Source organism: Castanea sativa, chromosome 7 (genome assembly GCF_040712315.1).
Source record: "Castanea sativa cultivar Marrone di Chiusa Pesio chromosome 7, ASM4071231v1".
NCBI classification, from domain to species: Eukaryota; Viridiplantae; Streptophyta; class Magnoliopsida; order Fagales; family Fagaceae; genus Castanea; species Castanea sativa.
In genome coordinates, this window is record NC_134019.1 from 29,155,021 (window position 1) to 29,182,460 (window position 27,440).

Here is a 27,440-nt window from a genome sequence, read left to right on the forward strand (position 1 = left end):
CACACACACACACACATATATATATATATATATATATATATATTTAAGTGAGAAGAAAACTCTAACTTGTCACACCGGACAATAAAAGACAAGTTTTTTGAATTTAAAACTTGGTTTGGAACGTATCCTACATTGTGGGTGCAACGAGGGAGTACGCATTGGCCAAATGGCTGTGGCTAATAAAAGAAATGGAGTCACCACTTAAGGTTTGTTTGGAATTCGCTTATTTTGCAGAAATTAAAAACTTTTTGTTGAAAGTACTGTAAATAAAGGTAAAATTTAGCTAAAATAGTACAGTGAGACTTATAAATAGTATCAAAAAGTGTAATGAGACCTATAAATAGTAACAAAACTAAACTAAATAGTAAAATAAGTTGGCAAAAATAATTTTTGTTAAACTCACACTTAAATTAGGTCTACGAACCTTAAATGTACCTGGGACGGGATCCAAAAGGGTCAGGGGCCACTTTTTTAGGGTTGGGCTCCTCTTTTCTAAATCCTTGGCCATCCCTTAACAGCCCAGATAGCCTAGCCAGCCCAACTAAAAAAAAATTAAGAGCCCAATTCAAACTTTACAACTTAACCTAATTCGAAAAAAATAGGCTAAAATCCAAATTTTGTCAATTTTCCGTTACTAACCATAACAACGATGTTTTGGGTTTTTTTTTTTTTAATAATAATTTTGTAATTAAGAAAAACGAAAAACTTAAAAAAAAAAAAAAAAAAAGGGCAGAAAAGGGGAACGACGCCGTTCCCTGCCCCTGAAAAGTGAAAACAGAACAAAAAGTCACAATACGATTGAGCCCTAACTGAGGAATTGAGGGAGAAAGAAAGGGGGAAGGAGAAAGAGTTAGGGATCGTCGGATCGGCAGGGGGAGAGAGAGAGAGATTGCGAGTCGGCGAGGGACCGTGAGATTGAGACTGAGATAGGGAGAGAGATTGAGACCGAGATAGAGAGAGATATTGACACCGAGAAAAAAGGAGATGGATTGCGATTTCTCAGTTACCAAACAGAGGCCTAATACTTGTTCTCATACTGATCTGTTTTACGGTGCTTGTTTCCTCTCTGATCTGCTAGTCTTTTTTTAAGTTGTAAATTGTTTTTGCTATTTTAAAATTTAAAAAGCTTTTCTATTTTTATTTTTTGTGAACTATATTAGTTGCTTGTAGTTGTAGATCTGTGTTTCTGTGCTTGTGAGCTATATTTATTATTTGAATTTGTGTGCTGTGCTACTCTGAACTTTGGATTTTACGCAGCGATCCATATCGTGATTTTTTGTTCTGTTTTCAGGGGCAGGGTCGTTCCCCTTAGCTCATTAGCTGCCTCTTTCAATAACAGTTTTTTTTTTCAATAAAAGGAAGTAGAAGATAAGATTCGTCAAGAGAGAGACGACTCCACACCGCCGCCACCATATGAGTGAGTGACTGCCAACCACGCCGCTGCCATCCAAGCCACCGCCACCACAACCGTCGTCCACCCATGCGAGACTCACCGCACTGCCATTGACCCACACCCACTGACGGATCAACCACCCATGTGAGGCAGAGACTGACCTAGAGGTCACGCACCTCCAGTCGCCGCCACAGCCCTGCTTTATTTGCCCACCCCACTCCGACGCCAGCCGCTGCAGCCTCCAACCTCCATTCTGCTTCTAGTAAATTTTTTTCTTTCCTTCAACTTCAAAACATGGCATTAATTTTGACCAACTAACCTTTGTAACAGAATGAAAAATGGTTTTTTTACGAATACCACAGATATTTTTTTTTTTATCCGCATATCTATGGCCCCTAGCTTGATATTTGGGTCCGTTCCTGCCTAGTACGTTTTCGTTTTATAGGAGGAACATTTGACTTGGGTAGCACATTTTGAGGACAATGATCCAGATCCATGTCTGTGTTACAACGTCCTGAAGCAGATGATTTTGTCTGGATTATAGTCGGTACCTGTCGATGATCAACTATAATCCATGTCTGGATTATAATCCAATGATAATCCATGTCTGGATTGTAGTCGGTATTTGTATCGACAGGTACCGACTATTTCCAAAGGAAATAGATCAATGGGTTACAATGTCCTGAACTATAATCCATGTCTGGACTATAATCTATTTCCAGAGGAAATAGATCCATGTCTGGATTACAATGTCCTGAACTACAATCCATGTTCATGTCTGGACTATAATCCATGTCTGGGTTACAACGTCCTGAACTATAATCCATGTCTGGACTATAATTCATGTCTGAACTATGATCCATATCTGGATTATAATCTGCTTTAGGTACCGACTATAATCCATGTCTGGACTATAATCCAACGATAATCCATGTTTGGATTATAGTCGGTGCCCATATCAACAGGCACCGACTATTTCCAGTGGAAATAGATCCATGTTTAGGTTACGTCCTGAAGCAGATAATTTTGTAAGTTTTTTTTGTCTTTGTTTTTTTTTGAATGTATTTTTTTTTTTTTCGAACCTTCGACACATTCTTAAAAAGAATGCTCATAACATTTTAATATTCTGCTGGCAAAATTACCAATTTTAATGCTAATGGAGTAAGGATTCTTGGTCAAATACTTGTGTATTATTTTAAGAAGAGAGGTTAATTTTTAGGGGATGTTTTGAATCGGGTTTGTATCCCTATAAAGTAGAATGTATCTCATCCATGTTATTCTCAAAAGCCTGGACTGGTACCATTCTCTACCGGTATTATAACTAATTTGAAACATTTCTGGAGACTCGTTGGGAAAGTGTTGATGAAAAACTACCCTTATAAATTTGCTAGTGAGATTTTAGAGAATCTTTCTAACACTTTTAGGTTGTTCTTTTCACCAAATTTTCTTGACGAGTCCACTAACAATGACTATGCCATTTTACAAGTTTTACACTCGATATTCTTCAATTCGAATGAACATATGAACATATGAAAATTCAGACGTTCGTTCAAATTGAAAAATATTGGGTATAAAACTTGTAAAATGGCATAGTTATTGTCAGTGGACTCATCAAGAAAATCTGGCAAAAAGAACAACCTAAAAGTGTTAGAAAGCTTCTCCAAAATCTCACTAGCAGATTTACCAGGGTAGTTTTTCATCAACACTTTCACAACGAGTCTCCGAAAATGTTTCAAATCAGTTATAATACCGGTAGAGAATGGTACCAATCCTGGCTTCTGAGAAGAAAATGAATGAGATACATTCCACTCTGTAGAGATATGAACCCGATTCAAAACATTACTTGTAAAATTGACCTCTCTTCTTAAAATAATACACAAGTATTTGACCAAGATTGAGAAAGATCCTTCCTTCATTAGCATTAAAATTGGTAATTTTGCCAGCAGAATATTCAAACATTATGGGCATTCTATTTAAAAATGCGTTGAAGGTCAGGAAAAAAAAATTTAAATACATTCAAAAGCAAAAACAGGGACAAAAAAACTTAGAAAATTATTTGCTTCAGGTTGTTGTAACCCCAAACATGGATCTGAATCATTGTCATCAAAATTGGTAATGTTACTCAAGTCAAATGTTCTTATCGAAGGAGAACAACTCATAGTTGAGTACTAGGCAAGGATGAACCCGAATCTCAAGCTAGGGGGGCCAGAGATAAGCGAAAAAAAAAAATTAAAAAAAACATCAATATTTTATTACATTAAAGAGTTCATCCAAAAACCATTTTTCATTATGTTACAAAGGTTAGTTCGTCGAAATCAATGTCAGGTTTCTGATTCTTTCAATTGAGAGAAATTGGGTTCACCCCCCTCCACTGGTTGTAAGGTGGAAAAAAAAAGTTTGATATCGTAAACAACTTGAATGGTAGCGGTTGAATTATTAAAAGTATTTCCATTCATGTTTGCCACAACATCATTCAATAGAAAATTTGAATGTTATATGAAGGACCAACCTACATCAGATGTTTCCATCTTAACTCACCAACTCATATAGATGCAGTTCACAGACTTAATGTATTGACCTCGATAACAATTAAGTAGACATATTGTGATGAACATGCTATAATTTTAGTTCTTAAGTTTCACTAGTACATTTCTACTTTGAATAAGCTTTAGTGAACAAATTAGCTGGATTGGTGGTGATCCTCATCAGATCTTGTTTAGAGAGTCTCATCAGAACTTGTTTAGAGAGAAATCAAAGAATCTTCTCCATTTGTAATTTTATATTAATTTTTCTACAACCCAAATTTTCTTTTTTAGTTATTTATTTATTTGAATTAGTTATTAGTCCATGTGATTCTCTTGAATAGAAGCCTTGAGGAATGCAAAATGAGTAATAAATATAGGGGTATCACACACATTCCAAATGAATAAGTGAGTCACATGACTTTATAATATGCTAAATACACAATTATGTAAACAATGTATAACATACCCTAATAAAAGACTAGTCTTATTTACCTAGAAAAAAAAGACTCGTCTTGTTTACTTTTTGGGTACATCAATAGTTGGGGGTGGGGGGAGAATTGAAACCTGGATCTTTCCATTGGAAAGACCAGGATGTTCCAACTAGAGAACCATAACTTTATTTTACTTCCTAGGCCCTTCACACTTTAGGATAGGATTTGTCTTGACATTGTAATCATTCTTTTTTTATTTTTTTATATAGGTGTCATGACTCATGACATTGTAATCGTAATGGAGGAATACTGAATGGACTTCAACATACTTGTTGATAACATGATTGATTAAGATAGATAAATTGAGTATCTTCTGGTCCTCTCCTAAGCAAATAACTAGGGTTTATGGTGTTACAGGATTAAATACATGTATAGAGGTACCACACAAGATCATGAAGATCAGTTGAGAAGTAACAAACCAAGCAACAAAGAAGGTTTTTTTTTTTTTTTTTTTTCCCCTCGACTGAAAAAAGATAACTGAGTTCCAGAGTAGATCTAAAATGAATTGCCCAAAAGATGTCATCTATAAAGCAAATTGATGCTTACAAAGGTTTTAAGAATAAAACGAGATCACAATGAAAGGAAGATAATTAATAAGATTGAATTGAAGCTGATAGAAGATCATTGTAGGCTCAAGCTGCCTACAATGATCCTATCTTCATCTTTGATATAACTAATAAATCTTATAAAATACTGAAGGAAAAAACAATAAACAAAGCATAACATGCTTGGGTAATGGACTAAATTCTCCTTTGGCTGAGAAGCACCTACATTATTTGCTCCATGTTTAATGAGGTTATTTACTTGATATAATAAATTGATTGATGTAATTTCTTATTTGAAATTTTAAATTCAGTAAACATGTTTCAATGGTGTGTGAACTTTGGTAAAGCCATTATGTTTAATTATTTATTTCTTGTTAGACTAAATATAATCATGCAGTAGTATTAACACAATTTGCTATTGACACCTTGTAGTGATTGTAGTTTGAGATTCTTATCATCATTGCGAACTAATTACCATTATTGACATATTGAATTAACTAGAGCGTTATTTTTCATTGCCATTAGAGATCATGGTATGATGTTAGTATTCCCTTTTATTGTTTATTTATTTTTTAATAATGTTTTTTTTATCAACAGGGATGATACTAGAGTTCTTGTTTATGGCAAGGGTTGCAATTTCTAGCATGGCTATAATATGCATGTGAGAAAGAGGATTAAGCTTCTACTGTTTGTGATTTGCTGTCATTATATGGACCCTAATGATTGGCTTAAATTCTCTAGTTTATTTAGAATCATATGTATGATTATGAACAATGAATGACAAGCTTCTGAACTTTATAGTTTATTTAAAATCATATGTATAATTATGAATGATGAGCTTTTGGGTTTATGTCGTCTTGTCTATTGTATGTTTTATCTATGATAAAAGCTTTCTATATCATTAAGTGACACCTCCCACCCCACACCCTAAAAAAAAAAAAATTGTAAGACTCCATTGAAATTATTTTAAAGCCTTATTTATTTAGAGGTTAGTTATTGTCCGTTGGGTTTAATCACTATTTCTACATCTACACTCTTTTGAAACCGTTGTTTCCAGATGAAACCACATGTAGTTGAGTCCTTGATTCAATTATTGAGTTACTCTAGGAAGTTTGTGAGGATCTCCAGTGGTCTTGTCCATCGCAGAGATGAGGATATGCTCTCAAGTCTCATCATGTTATTCTTGATTTTGTGATATAACAGGCCCGGTGTGTTGTGAGGCATTTATGTTTCCATGTATGTCTTAGCTCATGTTTTTAATTCTATTTTCTGTACAGCAGGGATTTTTTTTTTCTTCAATTACTTACTATAGACTACTAGGTTGATGGAAACATATACCTCAAGGGAGGTGGTGTAGTAGTCGTTGATTGTTCATGGATTTTAATTCATGAGTTCCTTTGTTCTTTTTGTCAAAAAAACAAAAACAAAACAAAACAAAAAAGAAAAGGGAAGGATAATAGATACTAGCAGTTAAGAATCTATTTAATTGATGCTGTTCAAAAGCCCAACACAGCATTTGGAAGTGGTACGTGATTAGGGGTATTTCTTTTCGGAAGTTTGGCTTTTGGCATTTTGTAATTGCTTAAGAGATGTTGATTGACTTGGCTTCCATGTGTGTGTGCATGCTCTTATTACGTTGAAGTAAAAGTGTGTGCATGCTCTTATTACGTTGAAGTAAAACTTATTCACCTCAAAGTTCTCCATTAGGTTTGTATAAATGTTTTCCAATTTTTATGGCTTGGCAGCTCTTACTTAAGACCCTGATCTACTCAATTTGTTGAAGCCTAATTGGATGGTTTTACCATAGCATCAGATTGGTCAAGACAGGTGCCACTTGGCCCTGAAATTAACCTTTCAAAGATGGTCAGATGAGAATTATATAGGACCTATTTGCATTTGTAGGGAAATTCAAGACCTTGTCCTTGTGTCATATATCTTGCACATGCTTTAAGCTAAATCAGATGTCTCCTCTGATGTCATTGATATCCTAGTCAACAATGCCCTTTAGGATATAATGCTGTGCATGTTATGTTTTACTTAGAGAACAGAACAATATGGTAGGTTCTGGACTGGAATGTCTCTGTTATGCAAGTTGCAGCCATGAAATGAAAAGAAAATGCTTTTCGTGACTTTAGCAGGAGTAGAAGGAATCCTCTCTATATATGAATATTTTTCTTCTTTATTCATGAATTTCCCCATTTATTCTATAGTTATTATCAGAGAACTGCCATTTAACATTTTTATATGAATTGTAATTGCAGATGCAGCTCCAGGCTTTGCTTCTGTATTTAGCCTTAATAGTCACTCTATAGCTTATCTACTCTCTCAAGTCCACCTAGCATCTCAATAAAAAATGTTAAAGATGTATAGGACCTTCTCTTCTTGTGGTTGAGCTCCACCACAAACCCATTCCTGAAACTGTTACAGCAGTTGAGAAACGTGGCTGTTGCCTCTTATCCCAATTATGATATCTGTCATAGACCCAATGTGGTTTTGCTTACCCTGCCTTGATCCTCACCAAACTTTCAATCCCTTTAATTGATCCTCAAGGAATCTGCCTATTCTCTTTTATCACCTGACTAGCCAGTAATATAGTTTGCGCTAACATGAATTTTGTTGTTGTTAGTCTATGCTACATTGGCCATCTTTACAACAGACAAAGCTCATTCGCTGCACATTCTTTTCTGCTGATATTCTCTGTTGGAAGAGTCTGCAAATGATTTCTGTGGCAGATTTCAGCAGTTCTTTTCTGCTGGTATTCTCTGTTGGAAGAATCTGCAAATGATTTCTGTGGCAGATTTCTGCAGTCAGTTGCTGTATCCAGCTCCAAATTCATTAGCAGTCTCTTCAATCTCATTATAAAAGCACATACACCAGGGACTGAACTGAAGCCACCTTGTTGGTCACTACATACTGCACTGCTTCAAATGCTTGCATGGTTGCAATGATTATCAAAGAAGTCAACAAATACATAAGCTGAGCCATGGTGCTATTTTTGTGTCAGTAAAGGAAGAGTCTGCAATTGAGAGGATCAAGACTCCCCTTTTTTCTCTGCTCATGTATGTGGTTTGACCCCCTCTCCCCAATCACACAGCTTCAATATATGGATGTCTATTTGGATCTGTGTTTTGTAAGTATCCATCAGTGTGGTATAAAGAAACATTAAATTAAACTTTAAGTATATAATCTTGCTGTTTAGTTAATAAAAAAACATCTTGAAATGGTTCAAATTCAACATGATTTGGGTGAAAGTCTATGAACTTTGGAGCTTTAAGATTTAATCTCGCTGTGTAAAACATAAATAGATGAAAAAAAAAAATTTAATATATCAAATTCTTATATTGCATATCAAAATTTATGATTTTTATTGCTGTATATCCAATGGTCCCAATTTTCAATTTAAGATAAGAAAGAATTTCCTTTTGGGTAGCTATGTCTGTAAGTTCAAACTTCAAGGAACATGCTAAAAACATTTTAATCTTTTTGTAATTTTCCAAATGGAGAATCTGAATCCGGTTCCTCCCATCTTTGAACAAGAAAAACCCACATAATTTTATGTAGCCAAATACCAACTTTGTCTCTCCTTTGGACTAAGTCTTACTCTTACAATTGACCAGATTCAATGTACCCAACTATTTGCTTATTCTCTTTTCCTAATAAAAGTCCTCCCACTCTCACCATCCAGGTGGTTCACGGGTTACTGGATGTCTTACAAGCATGAGTAGGGAATGGAATAGTTGGATGAGACACCATATCAAAAGAAGTTGTCCTACTCTCATTAGTCTCATCTCACTCTTCATTTTGACATTTCCACCAATAGTGATTCAACCTCTTCTTTTTTATATCATATTCATTGCTGCTCACAATGGCTTTCCCTGAGTTCAGGCCTTTGGATGAGAAGTCCCTGATTGAGTACATAAAGGCCGTGCCCTTTCTCTACTCTAAGCTCGGCAGCGACCTCAAGGTTAAAGAGGTCGGAGATGGCAACCTCAATTTTGTCTACATCGTAGTCAGCCATGCCAGATATTTCGTCATGAAGCAGGTTTGTTCCCATTCCAAAACCTTAATAGTCTACATTTTGTTTGTAATGCTGTGTCTGGGCATATTTGCGTTTTAATTTTTATTGGCTGGGTGTTAGAGAAATGAATAGGTAGGGGTGAGTTTTGAATATATATATTTACCCATTTAAATATATATTAAATATTCATTATTCACCTAAGCCATTTAATTTAATTTAAGCAGGAATCAACCCAATTATTTACTTATTAATAAAAACCCAACACACCCATTTAACCAATTATTATCATTAAATTCACGTGCATATATAAACACAATATATATTATATATAAATATAATTATAATTATAATATTTTAAAACTCCCGAAATTTAAAATGACCAAAATATTTTAGGACTCTCTAGAAAAGCCAAAATACCCTAAATCTCCAAAAGACTACTAGAACCTTAAAAATGACCAAAATACCCTTTAAAACTTTGAAATGCCCCAATGATCCAAATATCCCTTAAGAGTCCAAAATGACCAAAAATTAAAATACCTCTAAACCTCCAAAATACCCTTGGAATGCCCAAAATGACCCAAATACTCCTAACTGTCCAAAATGACTAAATATCCCTGAATTTCTAACATGACCAAAATAACTTTGAAATGTCCAAAAAAATAATGCTAGGGACACACCATTTTCCACACCGTACTTAAATCATGATTGGTGCATAAATTGACTTAAAATGCTCAAATATCTGTGATGGAATTTCGTAGAAGTGTCAAAATCCAATTACAAGTTGACACAAGTAGTGTGTAGATTTTGGTAATGTTGAATGTTATGGAGTATTTGGTTTCATGGGTTTTTGATCACTTTGAAAGGTTAATATTGTTGAGTAAAATAAAATTTTTAAGTTTTACTAAATGGGCAACTCAATGAATTAGAATTACCAATTAATACCCATCTATATGGAATACCAATGTATCTTTATTCGTTTGGGTATTTCTAATTGGGCGGGTAATTGTTGATTTATAAAATGCAGTTCACGGGCAAGTTAATGGGTTTGGATCATTTTTGCCACTCCTAACATTTTTTATTTAATTTTTTCTTTTGGAATGGAGTTTTTAGCATGTACAATTCTAAGAAGAATACCCAAACAAACGTTGAACAAAGTGGTTAAGATGTAAAAGTAATTTACTTTCGTGAAACATATGAATTACAAAATTAAGAATAAATTGTACTCTCAATACGATCGGCTAATCTATTGCAAGCATATATTATGCAATTGAAATTTCACTTACAATCTCAATTCTCACTCAATAATCATCAAAAGGAGTATCAATCTTGGTTACTTGAACATCAAGCTAAATCATGGTGTTTGGTTGTTATTGTCAAGGTATATACAGTTAGAATAAAGGTTAAATGATTAAAACTTGAATTCCCTATTAATTTGAGCTCTTGGGATACTCAATAATTTATCATGATATCTTAAGCTTTTGTGGCTAGCGGTATTTATCATATATTCTCTCTGCGTGCTCCAGTTCAATGACTTGGATTTGATCTTTCGTGGTTTTGTCTTCTATATTGTAATTTGTTGTGCCATGCGGTTCTGCAGGCTCTTCCATACATGCGTTGTATAGGGGAATCTTGGTCAATGACTATGGAACGGGCATATTTTGAGGCAGTGGCATTGACAGAGCTGGGTCGATTGAGTCTTGAGCATGTGCCTAAAGTTTGTCATTTTGATCTTACTATGTCTTTGATTGGCATGCATTACTTGGAGCCTCCACATATTATAGTGTAAAAAGGGTTGATTGCGGGAATTGAATACCCCTTGCTGGCTGAACACGTCAAAATTCGTTGCAAGGACACTTTATTTCACATCCCTCCTTTATCGTTCCACCTCAGAGCACAAACGTGCAGGTGTGTGAACCTCAATTCACAATTTTGTATGGTTGTTGTATCTGGCATGTATTATATGATCTTCTCCTTTGTGAGTCTTTATTTCACAATATGACCATATCTTGCTAGGCTATATATATAATTGTAACTGACTATGGTTTAAGTTTTGCAAAGTAACTTCCATCCATGTGAATGTTTAACTAAGTTTTTTGAATGTGCTGATGCATCTAAGTAAGATTGTAGAGGATTGATTCTTATCAATAGGTTGCTTTGAAATTGATTGGGGTGACAATAGTCTTGCTTGCACTCTCTTCTACATTTTGTGTTGCAACTCAGGTGTTTTGACATTAAATTGTCTAGAGTGCTTGAAGATTATCCTGGGAAGATTGATCACAACTTGTTTTGATTTGTTTATTTGTTGTTTGCCTTTTTGCTCTTACTATGAATTACTTTCCTTAAATTTTGTCTTGGGTTGCGAAGAGCCTTGCAGCTCAATAGATACTTCTTGGTGTTTACAATGAAGACATCCAGGGTTTAAATCCCACTTCCCCTAACTATAATTATCAAAAAGAAAGAATAAAAAAATTATGTTTTGGGTTTGATGAGTTTATTCAAAGTGTGATTGTGTTGTAATTAGATGTAAATGGTGTCTCATATTTATATGGTCCTTATTGTAATATGCCTCATTCTTGCTTTATGCAGTTGCTGAGTTTTGTGGGAACATGGAGTTATGCAGGCTCACTGAGCAGGTTGTTTTTTCTGACCCTTCCAAGGTTTCTCAGTATAACCATTGGACTTCCCCTTATCTCGATCGTGATGCTGAGGCTCTTCGAGAGGGTAATGTTTTGAAGCTTGAAGTTGCTGAGTTAAAATCTAAGTATTGTACTTGCTCATTGTTGTTATTTTCTTTTTGTAAGATGTAGCAGTTCTATTGTTTCTAGTGTTATATGAGATATTAAATAGTTTCTTTTCCTTTAGATTCTGTGAGAGAGACCAGGCTCTTCTACATGGAGATCTCGACGCTAGTTCTGTCATGGTTACTCATGAGTCAACTCAAGTTTTAGATCCGGATTTTGCATTTTATTGGCCTATGGGTTTTGATATTGGAGCATTTCTTGGAAACTTGATTTTGGCTTTCTTTGCACAAGATGGACATGCTGATCAAGTGAATGACAGAAAAGTATGTCCTATTTCAGTAACTGCCTGTGTCTTTATTTTTTCTTTTGAAAAGTAATTAATTTTATTGAAAACAAGCAAGAGCCTCTCTGTTTTCAATTTAATGGTTTCTATTTCTAAGAATCATTTCTTTTTCTGTAAAATAATTAGTGTAGAAGCTAATGCCAGACTGCCAGTAAATAAAAACATGTGACATTCATTTTTTTCAACTAATCTTTCCCTTCTTGTTTGGACTTTGAAACTATGTTGAAATTTTCACCAAGTTATTTCTGTGGGAAAAGAGAGAAGGATCTGTGGAACATGGAAAAAGATGCCCCCTTGATAGGAGAGACCCCTTTCTATTACAACAACAAATTCAACAAAATGTAGTCCCAAAGGGTCCTTTATTTACTTGGCATAAAATATTTTCTCCCAAATTATCCATAAGCCATTTTACTCCAACATGGCAATCTAATAAAGATTACAATTGAAAATTAATTTTCGAAATAGCAAACAAACAAACATAGCTTCTTGCCTTCATTATTATTCTGTATAACATTTCCCGCACAAGCCCACGTCGCTATTAATTTCTTGTAATAGTTTTTTTTTTTTCCTCTCAATTGATTAGGTAGTGGATGGACAACTTTCTATCAGACCTGTTTGATGGGTGGGGTGTAACAATTTTTTCTTTTGGTGAAGTTCTTTGCTTTTGTTTGTTTTTTTAGGAAACTATCATTGAAGTTTCCTTTTGTAGAAAGCATGACTTGTTACCTGCTTGGAGGTGTTTACATTATTACTTCTTATTCTTTAGCTATTCTTAAGGGTCATATTTGATATTGGAATTATTGTGCAGACATACAAGGAGTGGATATTGAGGACAATTGAAGATACTTGGAATCTTTTCAACAAGAAATTCATTGCACTTTGGGATGAGCACAAGGATGGTTCTGGTGAGGCATATCTTCCTGCAATATATAACAATCCTGAGCTTCATCAGCTTGTACAAAAGAAATTTATGGAAGATTTGTTCCATTACACACTTGGATTTGGTGCTGCCAAAATGATAAGGTAACAAATCTGATTACAGATTTTTTGGTTTCAATATATTTTCTGTGTTCTGTGTGTAAATGTTTTCAGTATTCATTCCTTTCACTGCTTTTGAAAGTTAACCATATTGCTTTCACCTTTTAGGGCTTACTATCCCTAGGCAAAGGGTATTGTGCATCTCAAACAGACCGTCACCTCTGAATGCTAATTGATGGAAGATTTTCAAATTGTAAAGAAATTAAGAAAATATTTTTAATCCATAATTGAAGATATTTGTTTATAATCATATTCTATAACAATGAATCAAGCCTTGTCCCCATTTTTTGATCATTTTCTGGAACCATTTCCACTAATACAAAGGCCAAATATCCTTGTCAATAGAAGAATGCATTTCTTAATAAACCTGTGGCACCTGATTTTGTTTCTTTGGTGACCATATTGAATCAATACTAAACCTTTAGAAAAAATATTGAACTAAGACTCATTAATAAATTTTCTTTTCACTTTGGATTGCTGTGTTTGTTGTAAAATGCCAATGATGGACACATTTTCTAAGCATGGAAAATATGTTAGATGAATTAGCTTCTGACAAGGAGGAGTCATTCGTAATTCACTTTTATTGCATATTATCTATTGAGGGAAGATGTTATCACTGTGTAGTTTCTAGATGTAATACGGTAAATCAACAAAAAAGGGCAATGACACTGTATAATGAGTTCATATATTTCTTATGGGGGATAATTTTGCTAATGTTCACTGTATTTAGAATCTCTAGTGAAATTCTTTTTCTAATGTGTTGATATTAATTCCTAGTATTGATCATTTTGGGCATCTTCTGCTTTTGACAGGAGAATTGTTGATGTTGCACATGTTGAGGATATTGAATCAATCACTGATGCTAGCAGACGAGCAGATTGTGGACACCGGGCTCTTGAAGTGGCAAAGTTACTTCTCAAGGAAAGGAGAAAATTCCATGCCATTACTGAAGTTATTTCAGCCATTCAAAAACTCCAGTCATAACTAAGTTATTGATAAATCATAGTTTGCTTGAATATTGGGGTTTTGCGGGCAAGATTTCCAGATCCTTTGTAGATTGAACTGTTACTATGTGTATTGTAATGTCAACATTAAGACAAAGGAATAAGATTTCCTTTTATTGCTGTTGTTTTGGTTGCTTCAATACTGTGAACTGCGAATGCAGAAGGTCCTTGCTTGCTATTAATATGATTTTATCATTCTCCAATGCCCATGAAAGTGGTGGGTGGACCTGATAATCAATATTTTGAATGGTTTCGTTAAAACTTAAAATGATTTTTTTTTTTTTGGCAGCCAGAGAACTTTTATATTAAATGACTATTAAAGGTATTACCATTGGATGAATCAACCTCTCATTTTTCTGTATAACCTGCCTTCAACCTCACAAAACTTGCAATACATTTACTTGATCCTCAAGGAATTTGCCTGTTCTCTTTTTGTCACCAGACCTGCTAGCAATGTTGGTAGTTTGATAGCATATGCCATTCTGTCCAACTAACCTAACATTCCAAATTTTATTTTTTTCACTTTATTTAAATATTTTTTTTGTTTTTTGTTTTTTTTACTATTTCTCTCTCCCTCTTCCTCTCTTTTTCCCTCTCTAAAGCAACCAACAACCACATAACAGTACCATCGCCAGACCAACATCCACCATATCATAATGTCACTACTAGACCACCAAGTAAACCCACCAGACCCACAGATAAACCCACACACACAACACCCAAAACCATAAACCCACCATTGCAATACAAGCACCACCTCGCCAAACCCACCACCCACCTAATCACCACGGCAACAACCCACCCCACCACTACCATGAACCTACATATGCACAGAACCCACAATAAAATCAAAACAAAATTCACACAAATAAAACCCACAAAATTTGAAACAAAAGGCAAAACCCATCCTAAAATCCATCAATAAATCAAAACCCATAGCAAATTCTAACCCAAAACCCACCTAAAATCAAAACCCATGAACCATAAATCAACCCATCATGACTCACGCTAGACTTGAGGGACCCAAAACCCACATTGGACTTGAGAGAGCCACGACCTACGCCAGATTTGATGCACCCACGACCCGTGACGAAGCTGCGACCCATGGAGAAGACGGAGAGAATACGGGCCATATAGCTTGGTCAAGTAGCTTGCGGTGGCCTATGATGGTGGTGGCTCGCGGTGGGCCTATGACAGTGGGTTTGGCCATGGTAGCTTGGTGATGGTGTTCATTTCCACCATGGGTTTTGGGTTTGAAGATAAGAGAGCAAAACAAGAGAGAGAAGGAAGAAAAAGAAAGTGAAATGAAATAATGAGAAGAGGAGAGAGAAGAATCAGACAATAAAAAAACTAATTTTTTATTATACACATTACTATCTTACATATAGAATGATTTTGAAGCAACATTGTAAAATTTTTTACAATTGGCAATCCGGGTATTGCATCATTTTAGTGGTTTGATGCTAAAATATAGAAATATATAGCATTCTCAAGACCGGGTGCAAATGTTCTTAGAGAGTATTTTTAGTAAATTTAAAGGATTTTATAAGTACTTTGGCCATTTCAAGTTCTAGTAGTATTTTGGTAATTTTGAATATTGGGTAATTGGGTGGGTTGGAGTTTGGCCATAATAACCGGGTTAAATTGGGTTTGGGTTAAAAGTAATTAGTTAAATGGGTAATAAATAAGTAAATGAATTTTATATACTCAACTCAATTATGCCCACCCTATATCCAACTAAACCCACCCATTTGACACTATTTTGAAATTATCTTTAGTTTGTTTAGGAGTTATTCATCAAATTAACCTTAGTTTGGTTAATTTTATATAAATTTATATAATTTATACTTAAATATAAGATACCCGACTTAATTTATCATCATAAACTCCAAATTTTGTTGAGCCAGCTTTGCAAATGCTCTTGCCGTTGAGCATATTAATACACATTTTATATTTTAAATATGAACATTAATATATGTGTAACAAATGGCATATATATATATATATAATGTAGATATTACGCTCAAAATTATGAACCTGTCAATGTGTGCACGGAATGTACGTAACAAAAAATGAGAACAATTTCTCTGAATGTTAAGGAAATAGACATGATAAGATTAAGGATATTTCTTGAAAAGAGAGATAAGGGAAAGTGGGGTAGAAGCTCAGGTTGGGCCCAGTCTTGACTGAGTCAACTCTGATGGGTCATCTTTGGTAAGCGGAGCATGGAAATGATATTTAATACCCTCAACCCAAATTTACGCGCAATTTACGGGTCGGTCTATTGTAATCAAACACAAGCATCTAACGTGCTTTTAGGTGGATCTGCTTATATTCAAACCCTCCCAAAAATATATGAAAATGACTTTAGGTGTTTTTGCTGAAAAGGGGAAGAAAATTCAGTTTTGTAAAAAGATTCTGAAGGCATCTAACTGTTCATTAACATTTCCTCTTTCTTACTTTCTTTCTCTAAACTTTTTCAAACAACTTGTAATTCAATTGACATTTTTTATTTTTTATATTTTCAAATGGGATGTAAAATGTTTAATTTTTTTATTTATTATTGTAACTATCAAATTATTTGTCAAATATCTTATAATTCAATTAGCACTTTTTGGTGTTTCAACAAAAATACTCTAAACTTTTTAGGGCAACTTCACAATTAAGTTTTTTTTAACATCCTAACCATTCATAGTTAAATAGATATTTGGAATTTTAACACATAATCAACATTTGAATTAACCATTAAATTACTTTAGTTTCCATTTAAAATATTGATGTGACGAAATCTAAATCATTCATTTAACCATGAAATATTACAATTAAACTTTAAGCTAGAGTTAGTTTAAAATTTTGGGAAGATCATAATCCGCTTTACACATGTTTTGTATATAGAAACCCATCATGCATTTTATATTACTCTTAATAAAATTAAGAGTTTACTCTTTATAAAGGAAAGCTTTTCTTTAGTCAGAGGAATTCGGCATTGATTTCTCTAAATTTAATAGCGGTCAAAAATCAAAATACCTGGTAGAAGCTCTAGATTATGTTAAATTCGTTGATCATGATCTGGACTAAGTCTAGAACCTGGTGTCTTGTTCAGCAATTCGTCCACAAGTCACCTAAATTGGCTGGTTTTCAGTGACAGATATACCAAGTTTTTTTATCTTTTGGTTTTAGATTATGACTTTGGTAATTGACTTTGTTGCAAATATTAATCTAGACATGCCATTATGCCAAATTATTAATGCCAATTAAAGTTCCTGTCCAAAAGAAAAAGAAAATGCCAATTAAAGACGACTAGTTATCAGTCTTTGTCAAAACAACTAAGATGGAGGAAAGAAGGAAACTTATGAAACCCCACTACTGTTCCACCTCTTCATTTATTCATTATTATAGTTTGAAGTTAATTTGAATCACCACTTCAACCGATCTTTAATTTACTACGATTAGTTTCTTCTTAAATGAAAAGGGAACAGTTCTAGAAGGAAATAAGATGAAAGGTTGCTAGAAAAATACTATATGAAATATTCGAATCCTGATTGTCTTTGTAAGAGAGACTAAACAATTTCTCTAAGATATAAGTTTTTGCTGGAAGTGTCTTTTTTGTCAATTTATTTGACTATTTAGCTTATTTTTGCTATTATTTATGGGTCTCACTTCAATTTTTGGTACTATTCATGAGTCTAACTATACTATTTCAATTAACATTTACTTTTATTTATAGTACTTTCAGCAAAAAAATTTTAGTTTCAGCAAAATAAGCGGATCCTAAACATACCCTAATGTGTGATTAATTGTTGATAATGAAAAAAGAAATTTAGCAATTCAATAGTATTGTCTAAGGGTTTGGTATACTTTCATTACATTTTTTTAACTAGACATTTCATTTTGTTTTAAATAACAATGGCAAATGATAGTGAGTTTTAGTATCTACATATTTTATTTAGTTAGTGAATGATGTGAGAGTTTCTTATTAAAATAAAAGAAGATTGGGTAAATTTTACTAACTACCCCTAAGGTTTGGAAAAATACCAAGAGGTCCAGAAGTTTTCAAAACTAACCCTTTCAGTCCTTTAAGTCCAAATGGGCCTAACACCATTATTTAACTTTTACACTCACTCAAACCTTTCTTCTCTCATCCCTCTTTCTTCTCACTCTCTCTGAATCCTTCATCCCTCTTCCACTCTCAGACCTTTCTTCTCAATCTTTCTGACTGCCTTAACCTTCATCCACTCTCATACCTTTCTTTGACTCTCTTGTCCTTTTCTTCTCTCTCATGGTCTTTGCGACGACGCTGTGGTGTGGGTAAGCAGCGTTCATGGGTTTCGGTGCAAAAACAGTGAAGGTTGTTTTTGGATTTTGGTTTGGGTTATTTGTGGGTTGGCGATGGAGGTTGTTTGTGGATTTTGGTTTGGGTTATTTGTGGGTCAGCAGCAGAGGTGTGGGTTTTGGTTTGGATTGGTTGTGGGTTAGTGATTGCAGTTTGTGATTTTAGTTTGGGTCTGTGGTGGGTCGGTGGTTGAGGTGTGGATTTTGGTTTGGATTGGTTGTGGGTTGGCGGTGGAGCTTTGTGATTTTGGTTTGGATCGGGGGCAGGTCGGCGGCGGAGGTTTGTGTATTTTGGTTTGGATCGGCAAGGTGGATTTGCTTTGGTTTGAGCAAAGGTTTTTTGGGTTTGCTGTGGTTTGAGCAAAGATTTTCTCTTTGCTGATGAAGATGCTGAGCTTGAGAGCCATTGGTAAGGGGTTTTGGTGATGGAGTGAGCAGTGTTTGTGAATTTGAGAAGATGTTTTGGGTTTTTGGTTAAGAGAGGTTTTGATTTATTAGGTTTGGTTTTGGGATTAGGATTTTGAGTTGAGAGGCTGATTTTTTTTTTTTTTTGGTCACAGTTCTTGATGAATTTGTGATTTTTGTTGTGTGTTTTCGGTTTTGATTGTTGGATTCATTCAAGCATTTTCTTTCCCTGTTTGTTTACTGAGAAAGTTACAGGAGAGTTTCTATTTTTATCGGTCAAGAAAGAGAAGAGGGATAGATAGAGAAAGGGATGAGAGGAGCAGTTAACGGCGTTAGGTTTGTTTGGACTTAAAGGACTGAAAGGGTTAGTTTTGAAAACTTTTGGACCTCTTTGGTATTTGCCCAAACCTCAGGGGTATTTAGTGAAATTTACCCAAGAAGATTTTAGTAAAAAAAATATATAGTAAGCCAAACTCATTGTCTAGTCTATTTTATAAGAGAACCATTGTGCAAATCTTATCTCAGCACTTATTTTATATATATATATATATATATATATATATATATATATCAATCAACTACTCCTAATTTCAAAACAGATAGATACAAAGTTAGGAACTCCACCTAAGAAATTATCCTTGACATCTTCTAGAGACCACTGCATTTCAAATTATCCTAGTTATCCAAAATAGCCTAATTAAACTATTATTGAGAAAGGAAATAAAAAATCTCTTCATGAGACATGGGTTGCGCGGTATGCAACCGCAAACTATAGCCTTGAGCCTTCACACTTAGAAGTCAATGTTTTTTCGGCTAAATTGGTCAAAGTCAACATTCTCTTATTTGGTGCGAAATTTCCGGCTACGAAAATTGGATTCGGAAAGGTTTACCATTCCTTAGCCGGCAAGATACGTGACCATGAAATAAATGTAAACAGAGGAAATAAAATCGAGGAAGTATCCAAGAAGTTCTAATGAGAGGACCACGTTGCAAGTTGCTAAAAAATCTTACTCCTTATATAAATGATAGAGCACCATTGCATTTCTTGTACAAAACCGAGTAAAAGAACAAGATAACTATGGCTAACCAAATGTTTTTCGTTTCTTTCCTAGTAACCCTTGTCTTAGCCACTCATGGCATCCATGCTGTTGAATATGAAGTCACCAACAACGCTGGGAACACTCCTGGTGGAGTTCGTTTTAACAATGAGATTGGGTCTGACTACAGTAAGCAAACACTGATTTCTGCCACAGATTTCATATGGAGTCTCTTCAAACAAAGCACTGATGCGGACAGAAAGAACGTGCCCAAAGTGAGCTTGTTCATCGATGACATGGATGGAGTTGCATATGCTAGCAACAACGAGATTCATGTTAGTGCAAGGTACATCAATGGATTCTCTGGCGATGTGAAAACCGAAATCACTGGAGTGTTATACCATGAAAGCACACACATATGGCAGTGGAATGGTAATGGACAAAACACTCCAGGAGGATTGATTGAAGGAATTGCTGATTATGTGAGGTTGAAGGCAGGGTATGTGCCTAGCCATTGGGTGCAGCCTGGGCAAGGAAATAACTGGGACCAAGGCTATGATGTTACTGCTCGATTTTTGGACTATTGCAATAGTCTTAGCGATGGGTTTGTGGCTGAATTGAATAAGAAATTGAAGGATGGTTATAGTGCTAATTTCTTTGTTGAACTGCTAGGGAAGACTGTTGATCAGCTCTGGAGTGACTACAAAGCCCAGTATGCAAAATAAGAGTGCTGATTAAAAGCTAATTTTTATGAATAAAATGTTGTATCATTCTATCATGCAGTTAATTCATGAGATAAATAAATGTGATGAGATTATTATTTATTGGTTGTTTTCAGATTTTTTTTTTCTCTTTGTACTTTCTTTTTATTGGATGTTATCAGCTTGCCCAGTTGGAAATTTGAAGTATGCATATGCATGCAGCTTCTTAAGACAATATAACTAAGCACATATGCAACCAGTGGCAGAGTATAATTAAAATAATACTTAACTAATTAAACAAAAAATTTGATTAGCATATAAAATATAATGTAAGTGTTACGTTGTTTCTTTTTTTTTCCTTGTGCATAGCATTAAATTTTTTATTTATAAATAGATTGTATGGCGTTTTTTATTTTTAAATCATAAAAGTATTGATGTTTATTAATTTTATGCTATATTGTGTTTATACTAAAAGCATTATAGAAGAATTAAAGAAAGCAACATAAAATTTTTGGCATATAGGTTGGAGATGTCGTGATAATATACCATTTTTTAATTTCAAGATTACATAGAGTGCATATAAGAATTTTTCTCTTCATTATATTAGACAAATTTAAAATATTTTCAAAATAAAATTTCAGGTCAAAGCTATTATTACTAAAAATGATATTTTTAGGGGAATATAATGAGCTTCTTGGTAATCATCAACCAAGAAAAGTACATTACAAGTAGAGCCAAAAGTAACAGCCCCGTAGCACAATATTACATGTAGAATATAAGCTTAAAGCAAACAGAAACATATACAAATAAAATATAGGAAGATATATATATATATATATATATATATATATATATATATATATATATGTTTTTGGGGGTGTGGGTTTGGGTGAGGTCGGGGGGCAATTGCCCCCTCTCGACCCCCTAGCTCTGCCCCTGTATGCAACCTTCCTTAATTACAACTTAAAAAAGAAAAGAAAAGAAAATTATTAAATTCTCGTGCAACTTGGGGATCTGTTTGTAACTTGAAAATTGAAAGTCTAAACAATCTGGACAGTAGCTAATCTGTTTAGAAGTTCTTAGTTTAATGCAGTGTCCAAATTTTATTGCTAGCATTAGTAGAACTACGAACACAGAGTTTCGATCTTTAATTGTGTCTAATCTTCAATCAATGCCACCAACAAGAATTTCTACCTTTAATGCTTCGTTTTTCACATATTGATTCAAGAATCACAACCACAAACACAGACCCAACCTTTGGACCTTTTGATTTTTCCACAAATATTAGTCAAGACAGCACTTTCAAATGTTCATACATGCATTGTCTTTTTAACATTACGCAAAGCAAAGACGTACAGATGTCCACATCATTTTAAAAAAACAAAAAAAAAAATCCAAATTATATTAATTTGAAAAAAATCAATCAACGACGTAATCCTAATTTCAAAATAGATAGATACAAATTAGGAACTTCACCAAGAAATTATCCTAAATATCTTCTAGAGACCACTGCATTTATAATTATCCAAAGTAGCCTAATCTATTAAAAAAAAAAAAAAACTTAAAAAAACATTTAAAAAATATCTCTTCAAAGGCCTATATAGGCGTTTTAAAACGCCACCAAAGGTCCAGCAAAATTTAAAAATAAATAAATTGAGGACTTATAGACCCAGTTTTTTGTACTGAATAGTACGAGTACCAAAAAAAAAAAAATGGTCAGCCTTATGAAAATGTAACCAGAGGAAATAAAATTGAGGAAGTATCAATGTTCTAAATCATGACTAAGTGCCCTTGCTAATTTGTAATTCATACGAGAACAACGTAGCAAGTTGCTAAAAATTCTTACACCCTAAAGTTTAAGTGTAATGTTTTAATTTTTTGGGCATCTAGGCCTGCTAATGTAGCAGCGCATACTTTAGCCTAATGGTCTCTTAAGTGTAATGTTTTTTACTCTTTTGATTTGAATAATTGTCCCTCTTGCTTTGAGTTTGTTATTAGGACTACACATATTCTTTTGCATGACCTTTTTCTTTAGTTAATAAAGTCTTTTATATATATAGAGATGAGTTCAAGTTACACCTGTTGTAATTCTTATAAACTTACATATTTTTTACATCATAAATTTTTAAGATATCTAACGGTTAAAAAAATATCATTAAATGCTATTGTTTTCCAATTTATTACCTAATTAATACTAGTATTATTGGAGTTGGCGTGTGAGTTTAAGTCCTTATTCTATTCTCCTAAGTATCTAGTTTCCCCTTCCCCTATTCCAAATTAAAAAAAAAAAAATTAGCATTCCCTCTCACCTTATTATTGCTTTCCACCAAATAATATTTTCTTTAACACAGTCTAACAAAAAAAATTGAAAATGATCCCATTTTCATTGATTTCACAATTGCTTTTTGATGAAATGAGAGATCAATGAATACCTGATTTGGTGATACGAAAAAAGGATTCTCATACAGGGTAGGGCCTCCAAAGATGCCACCAAATATCTTGATAGGGTTCAAGCAGAATCGTGGACCAACCTATACACAAGTGTATTAAGTATTAAAACTACCATCACAAGTATCTTATCAAGCACATAATTTAAGAAGCAAATCTCTGCAAACCTCAATAAGGGTCATTTTGTCTTGAATAAGACGCAAAAAGTAAGCATTAATATTATTAGTAACAATCTTTGAATAAGAGACAACTCCAGCCCAACAATCCAAAGACACAAATACAACACAGTATTAGAGAACGCTATATTTAATTATTCTTCCTTTTCTTAATAAGTAATATGAATATTTTATTAGAAAATAGAAACCCCAGTTTACAGAAATAATATAAAGGATTTCCCCAAAATAACAAATGGATTGCATCACACAGAATATGTCAAAATTTAGCACTAATGAACCAGTTGTATTTTTTTTTGGCATGGGAGGAGGGGGGTGTCGTGTTCCCGCTTCCTTCACTTAATTGACTTCTCCAGGAGAATACTAAGGTTTTTATTTTATTTTGTCTTCTTTTTATTTTTCTTGAAGACCAAAGTTACTGCTGGAAAATTATAAATGTATTATTATTCACCTTGTATTGCTATAGCTAGTGATTTAGGAATTTACAAAAGCAAGATTGCAAAAATCACAAAATAAATCCTAGATGTTGAATGAAGTCATTAACAACATTAATTAATTCAATTCCTTCTTAGCGTATGCCTCAAAAACTAACCCTTAGAGAGGACATAACTCCTGATCAACAATATATCAGCATAAACATCACTATGATCTCTTATGTCATCATGCAAGACATCTTATCAACAACAATTAAACTGACAAAAATATCAACAGATATTCATTGATCTCTCATCCTAGCCTATTTGAAAAATTGCTTTTAGGTGAAATGGGACGTTTGATTGTTTAGTGTATGATAGGCTATTTGAAGTTTTTTTTTTTTTTTTAAATTTTTTTAAGTTCCTTTATTTATTTATTTCAAGGAGCAAGTTGAAAGTTATTTGCTGACTTTTTTTTTGGGTAGTTTTGTGAAATCAATGAAAATGAGATTATTTTTCAAAATTTTTTTGTTAGATTGTGTTGAAGAAAATATTATTTGATGGAAAGCAATAAATAAGGAGAGAGAGAATGCTAGTATTAATTAGGTAATAATTTGAAAATATTTAATTGTGTTTTTTTAATCATTAGACCTCTTAGATCTATGATGTAAAAAATGTGTAAGTTTATAATGGTTATACCAAGTGTAACTTGAACTCATCTTTTATATATATATATATATATATATATAAATAAGTGTGTTTGCGTAGAATGAAAAAGAAAAAGAAAAAGAAAAAAAGAGAGGCCTATATCTGGCCAAAGTGAGTGAGATGCATGGAGTACGTGGGGTAGGTTGGAGATCAATTTGGGTCTAAAAATTCTGAGCCTATATATATATATAACTTGGCATTTTTTTGTCAAATAGCATAATTTTTGAAAATTTTTATTAAATAAGCATCCGGCCAAACTTATTTAATTATGCAAATTATGGTGCAAATCTACATTGGGATAATTATCCTGCCACTAATAAAATATAAGGCAAATTATTTGAATGCATGAATCACCTTACAAGTTGCTACGAAGATCTACATACCTTCCTATATAAACCATAGAGCATCACCATATTTCTTATTCAAAACCAACTAAAAGAAAGAAAGGAAAGGCACTATATAGTCATGGTTCACCACAAGTTTCTTCTCCTCTCTTTTGTTATAACTCTAGTAGCCATTCAAGGAATCCATGCAGTTGATTACGTTGTTACCAACACCGCCGCAAACAGTACTACGGGTGGGACACGCTTCAATAACGAAATAGGGTCTACATACAGCAAGCAGACACTGACAAACGCTACAAATTTCACATGGAAAATCTTCCAGCAAAAAACTACTGCAGATAGAAAAAACGTAGCAAAGGTGACCTTGTTCATTGAGGATATTGATGGAGTCGCATATGCTGTCAACAACGAGATTCATGTCAGCGCTAGATACATAGCTAGCTATTCCGGTGATGTGAAAAGGGAGATTACAGGAGTGCTTTTCCATGAAATGACGCATATATGGCAGTGGAATGGTAATGGACAAAGTCCTCCAGGAGGATTGATTGAAGGAATTGCAGATTTTGTGAGGTTGAAGCCAGGGTATGTGCCTAGACATTGGGTGCAGCCAGGTAAAGGTGATAGATGGGACCAAGGATATGATGTTACAGCACGGTTTTTGGACTATTTAAATGGTCTTAGAAATGGATTTGTGGCCGATTTGAACAAGAAATTAAGGACTGGTTACAGTGCTAATTACTTTGTTGAGCTGCTTGGGAAGACTGTTAATCTGCTCTAAAGTGACTACAAGGCCAAGTATGGCAACTAAGTAAGGGCTATGATTTAGAGCTTACCGAATTGAAATGAATAAATTAAAGTTGTATTATTTGTACTCCGATAACTGCTTTTAATAACATTATGTAATAAACAAATTTGCAAGTACATATGCAAGATATAAATCTATATTTAGGCTAACCTGTTAGCTTATCTTAAGTAGTAAATATCTAGACTTAAATAGTATGGTGTAATTTAGGATTCAGGTATTTACAGGTTAAGGCATTATTGCCGGAACTTTGCCTTGAGGCTAAAGCATGATGAATGGCTGACTGTACTGTCATCATATGTATCCGATGTGCAAGTTTACTTAGTGTGGGCGGTATTAGTTTCACACACCCACTTACACAAATAGTACACACAACGGCCACGTGACAAAACAAAACATTAAAAAATTGATTTAGTATGCTATTTTAATTCCAAGTAAGTATTTTTTTGTATCATCCAAGATTAAGCCAATTACATAGCCAAATACTTTGATTTCAGATTCTAAGTTCACACTTTCTCTGAAGGGTTGGCTATGTTCTTGACACGGAATGTGGAAGCGTCAAGAAATAGAATACGTCTACTTCTAGAAAACAAGAAACAAAACACATTTGTTTCTGAAAATAACCTCAAAAGAAAACATTAAAAAATTGATTCAGTAAACTATTTTAATTCCAAGTAAGTATTCTTTGTATTATGGAAAATTAAGCCAATTACATAGCCAAATACTTTGATTTTAGATTCTAAGTTCACACATTCTCTGAAGGGTTAGCTGTGTTCTTGATGCGGGATGTGGAAGTGTCATGAAGTAGAATACATCTACTTTTAGAAAACAAAAAACAAAACACATTTGCTTATAAAAATAACCTCGAATTCATGAGGGTTCCTTGAATCCACAAAGGTCCTTGAATCTACAAAGAGAAAGAGTCTGAAATTCACTAGAAAATATAAAGATAGAATTCTGAATTCTATTAATTGAATAAATGTTCAAAAAACGTTTACTTAAAAAATATATTCTAAAACAACTCCTAATTAATACCTAACCATAACAGGAACCAAGTTTGACCTAAAAAGCATTAAAAGCACCCAAAAACAATGAAATAAATAATCTAAACCTTAAATAACGAATTTTACATTAAAATACCAAAATTAAATAATTACAAAAATTAAATAATAGATTATGTCCTACATCAGACCCTTTCACTTGAAACAAACTCGTCATCGAGTTCATCTTTGAAATTTGAAATCATTTACTCCAAATAAACAAATACTTCGAATGCTTGAGCTTTTTGATCTTCTTTCCATACTTGCAACTCATCAATGGAATAAACAAATCAATATGAATTTTTTTTTCCTTGGACTTCATGTAATTATAAAGATTTACCAAATAAGAATGGACAATTGAATCAAATCTATCAACCCCAATAAATTCAATTAACTTTGGTGTATTGCTTACCACCAAAATAAAAGGATCTTGAGATTGACAATCATATGATTTGATTTCATTAAGATTCTTGAAACTTTCATCTTCAATTTCTTCCTTAATGGTCTCTACTATCTCGACTTCAAGATTTTTCTCTATAATAAGATCTTATTACTCTCCTCTACAATAATCTTGATTTTAGGATCTTCTTCCACAACAAGGCCTTCATTCATCTCTTCAGAGTTCTCTATATTTTGCTCTTTGACTTCTTCATAATCTTCAAGAACAATATTTTCTTCAACATGCAATTCTTCCTTTAATGGTGGAATATTTGGCTCTTCAAAATAATTCAAGTATGAACTTTTTGGCCATTAATAATCTTGTTCTGTATACAACGAAAGTTCTTCACAATCCAAAGGATAAAAGTTGATAGCAAGCATCTTTTTCATCATTGTCCATGAAAGAATTTTGTCTTTACCTTGTCTAATACCATCAAACTATATTTGTTCCCATCAACATAAGGCATACTGACTAAGTTTATACAAAGCAAGTTTAACTTT

General features: G+C 33.7%; 1 protein-coding gene and 2 pseudogenes across 1 annotated transcript; all 3 read left to right on the top strand.

Annotated features, from left to right (window-relative positions):
* Positions 1-783: 783 nt before the first annotated feature.
* Positions 784-14,301, top strand: LOC142643170 (methylthioribose kinase-like; annotated as a pseudogene).
* Positions 14,302-19,790: 5,489 nt separating this feature from the next.
* On the top strand, positions 19,791-20,696 carry LOC142642216 (uncharacterized). Its single transcript, XM_075816554.1, has one exon. The coding sequence runs from the start codon at positions 19,914-19,916 to the stop codon at positions 20,595-20,597; it is 684 nt and encodes a 227-aa protein (XP_075672669.1). The 5' UTR covers positions 19,791-19,913; the 3' UTR covers positions 20,598-20,696.
* Positions 20,697-24,741: 4,045 nt separating this feature from the next.
* Positions 24,742-25,715, top strand: LOC142644751 (uncharacterized; annotated as a pseudogene).
* The last annotated feature ends 1,725 nt before the right edge of the window (positions 25,716-27,440 follow it).

Coding starts and splice junctions, on each gene's coding strand:
- LOC142642216 (XM_075816554.1), top strand. CDS start 19,914: ATGGCTAACCAAATGTTTTTCGTTTCTTTCCTAGTAACCCTTGTCTTA.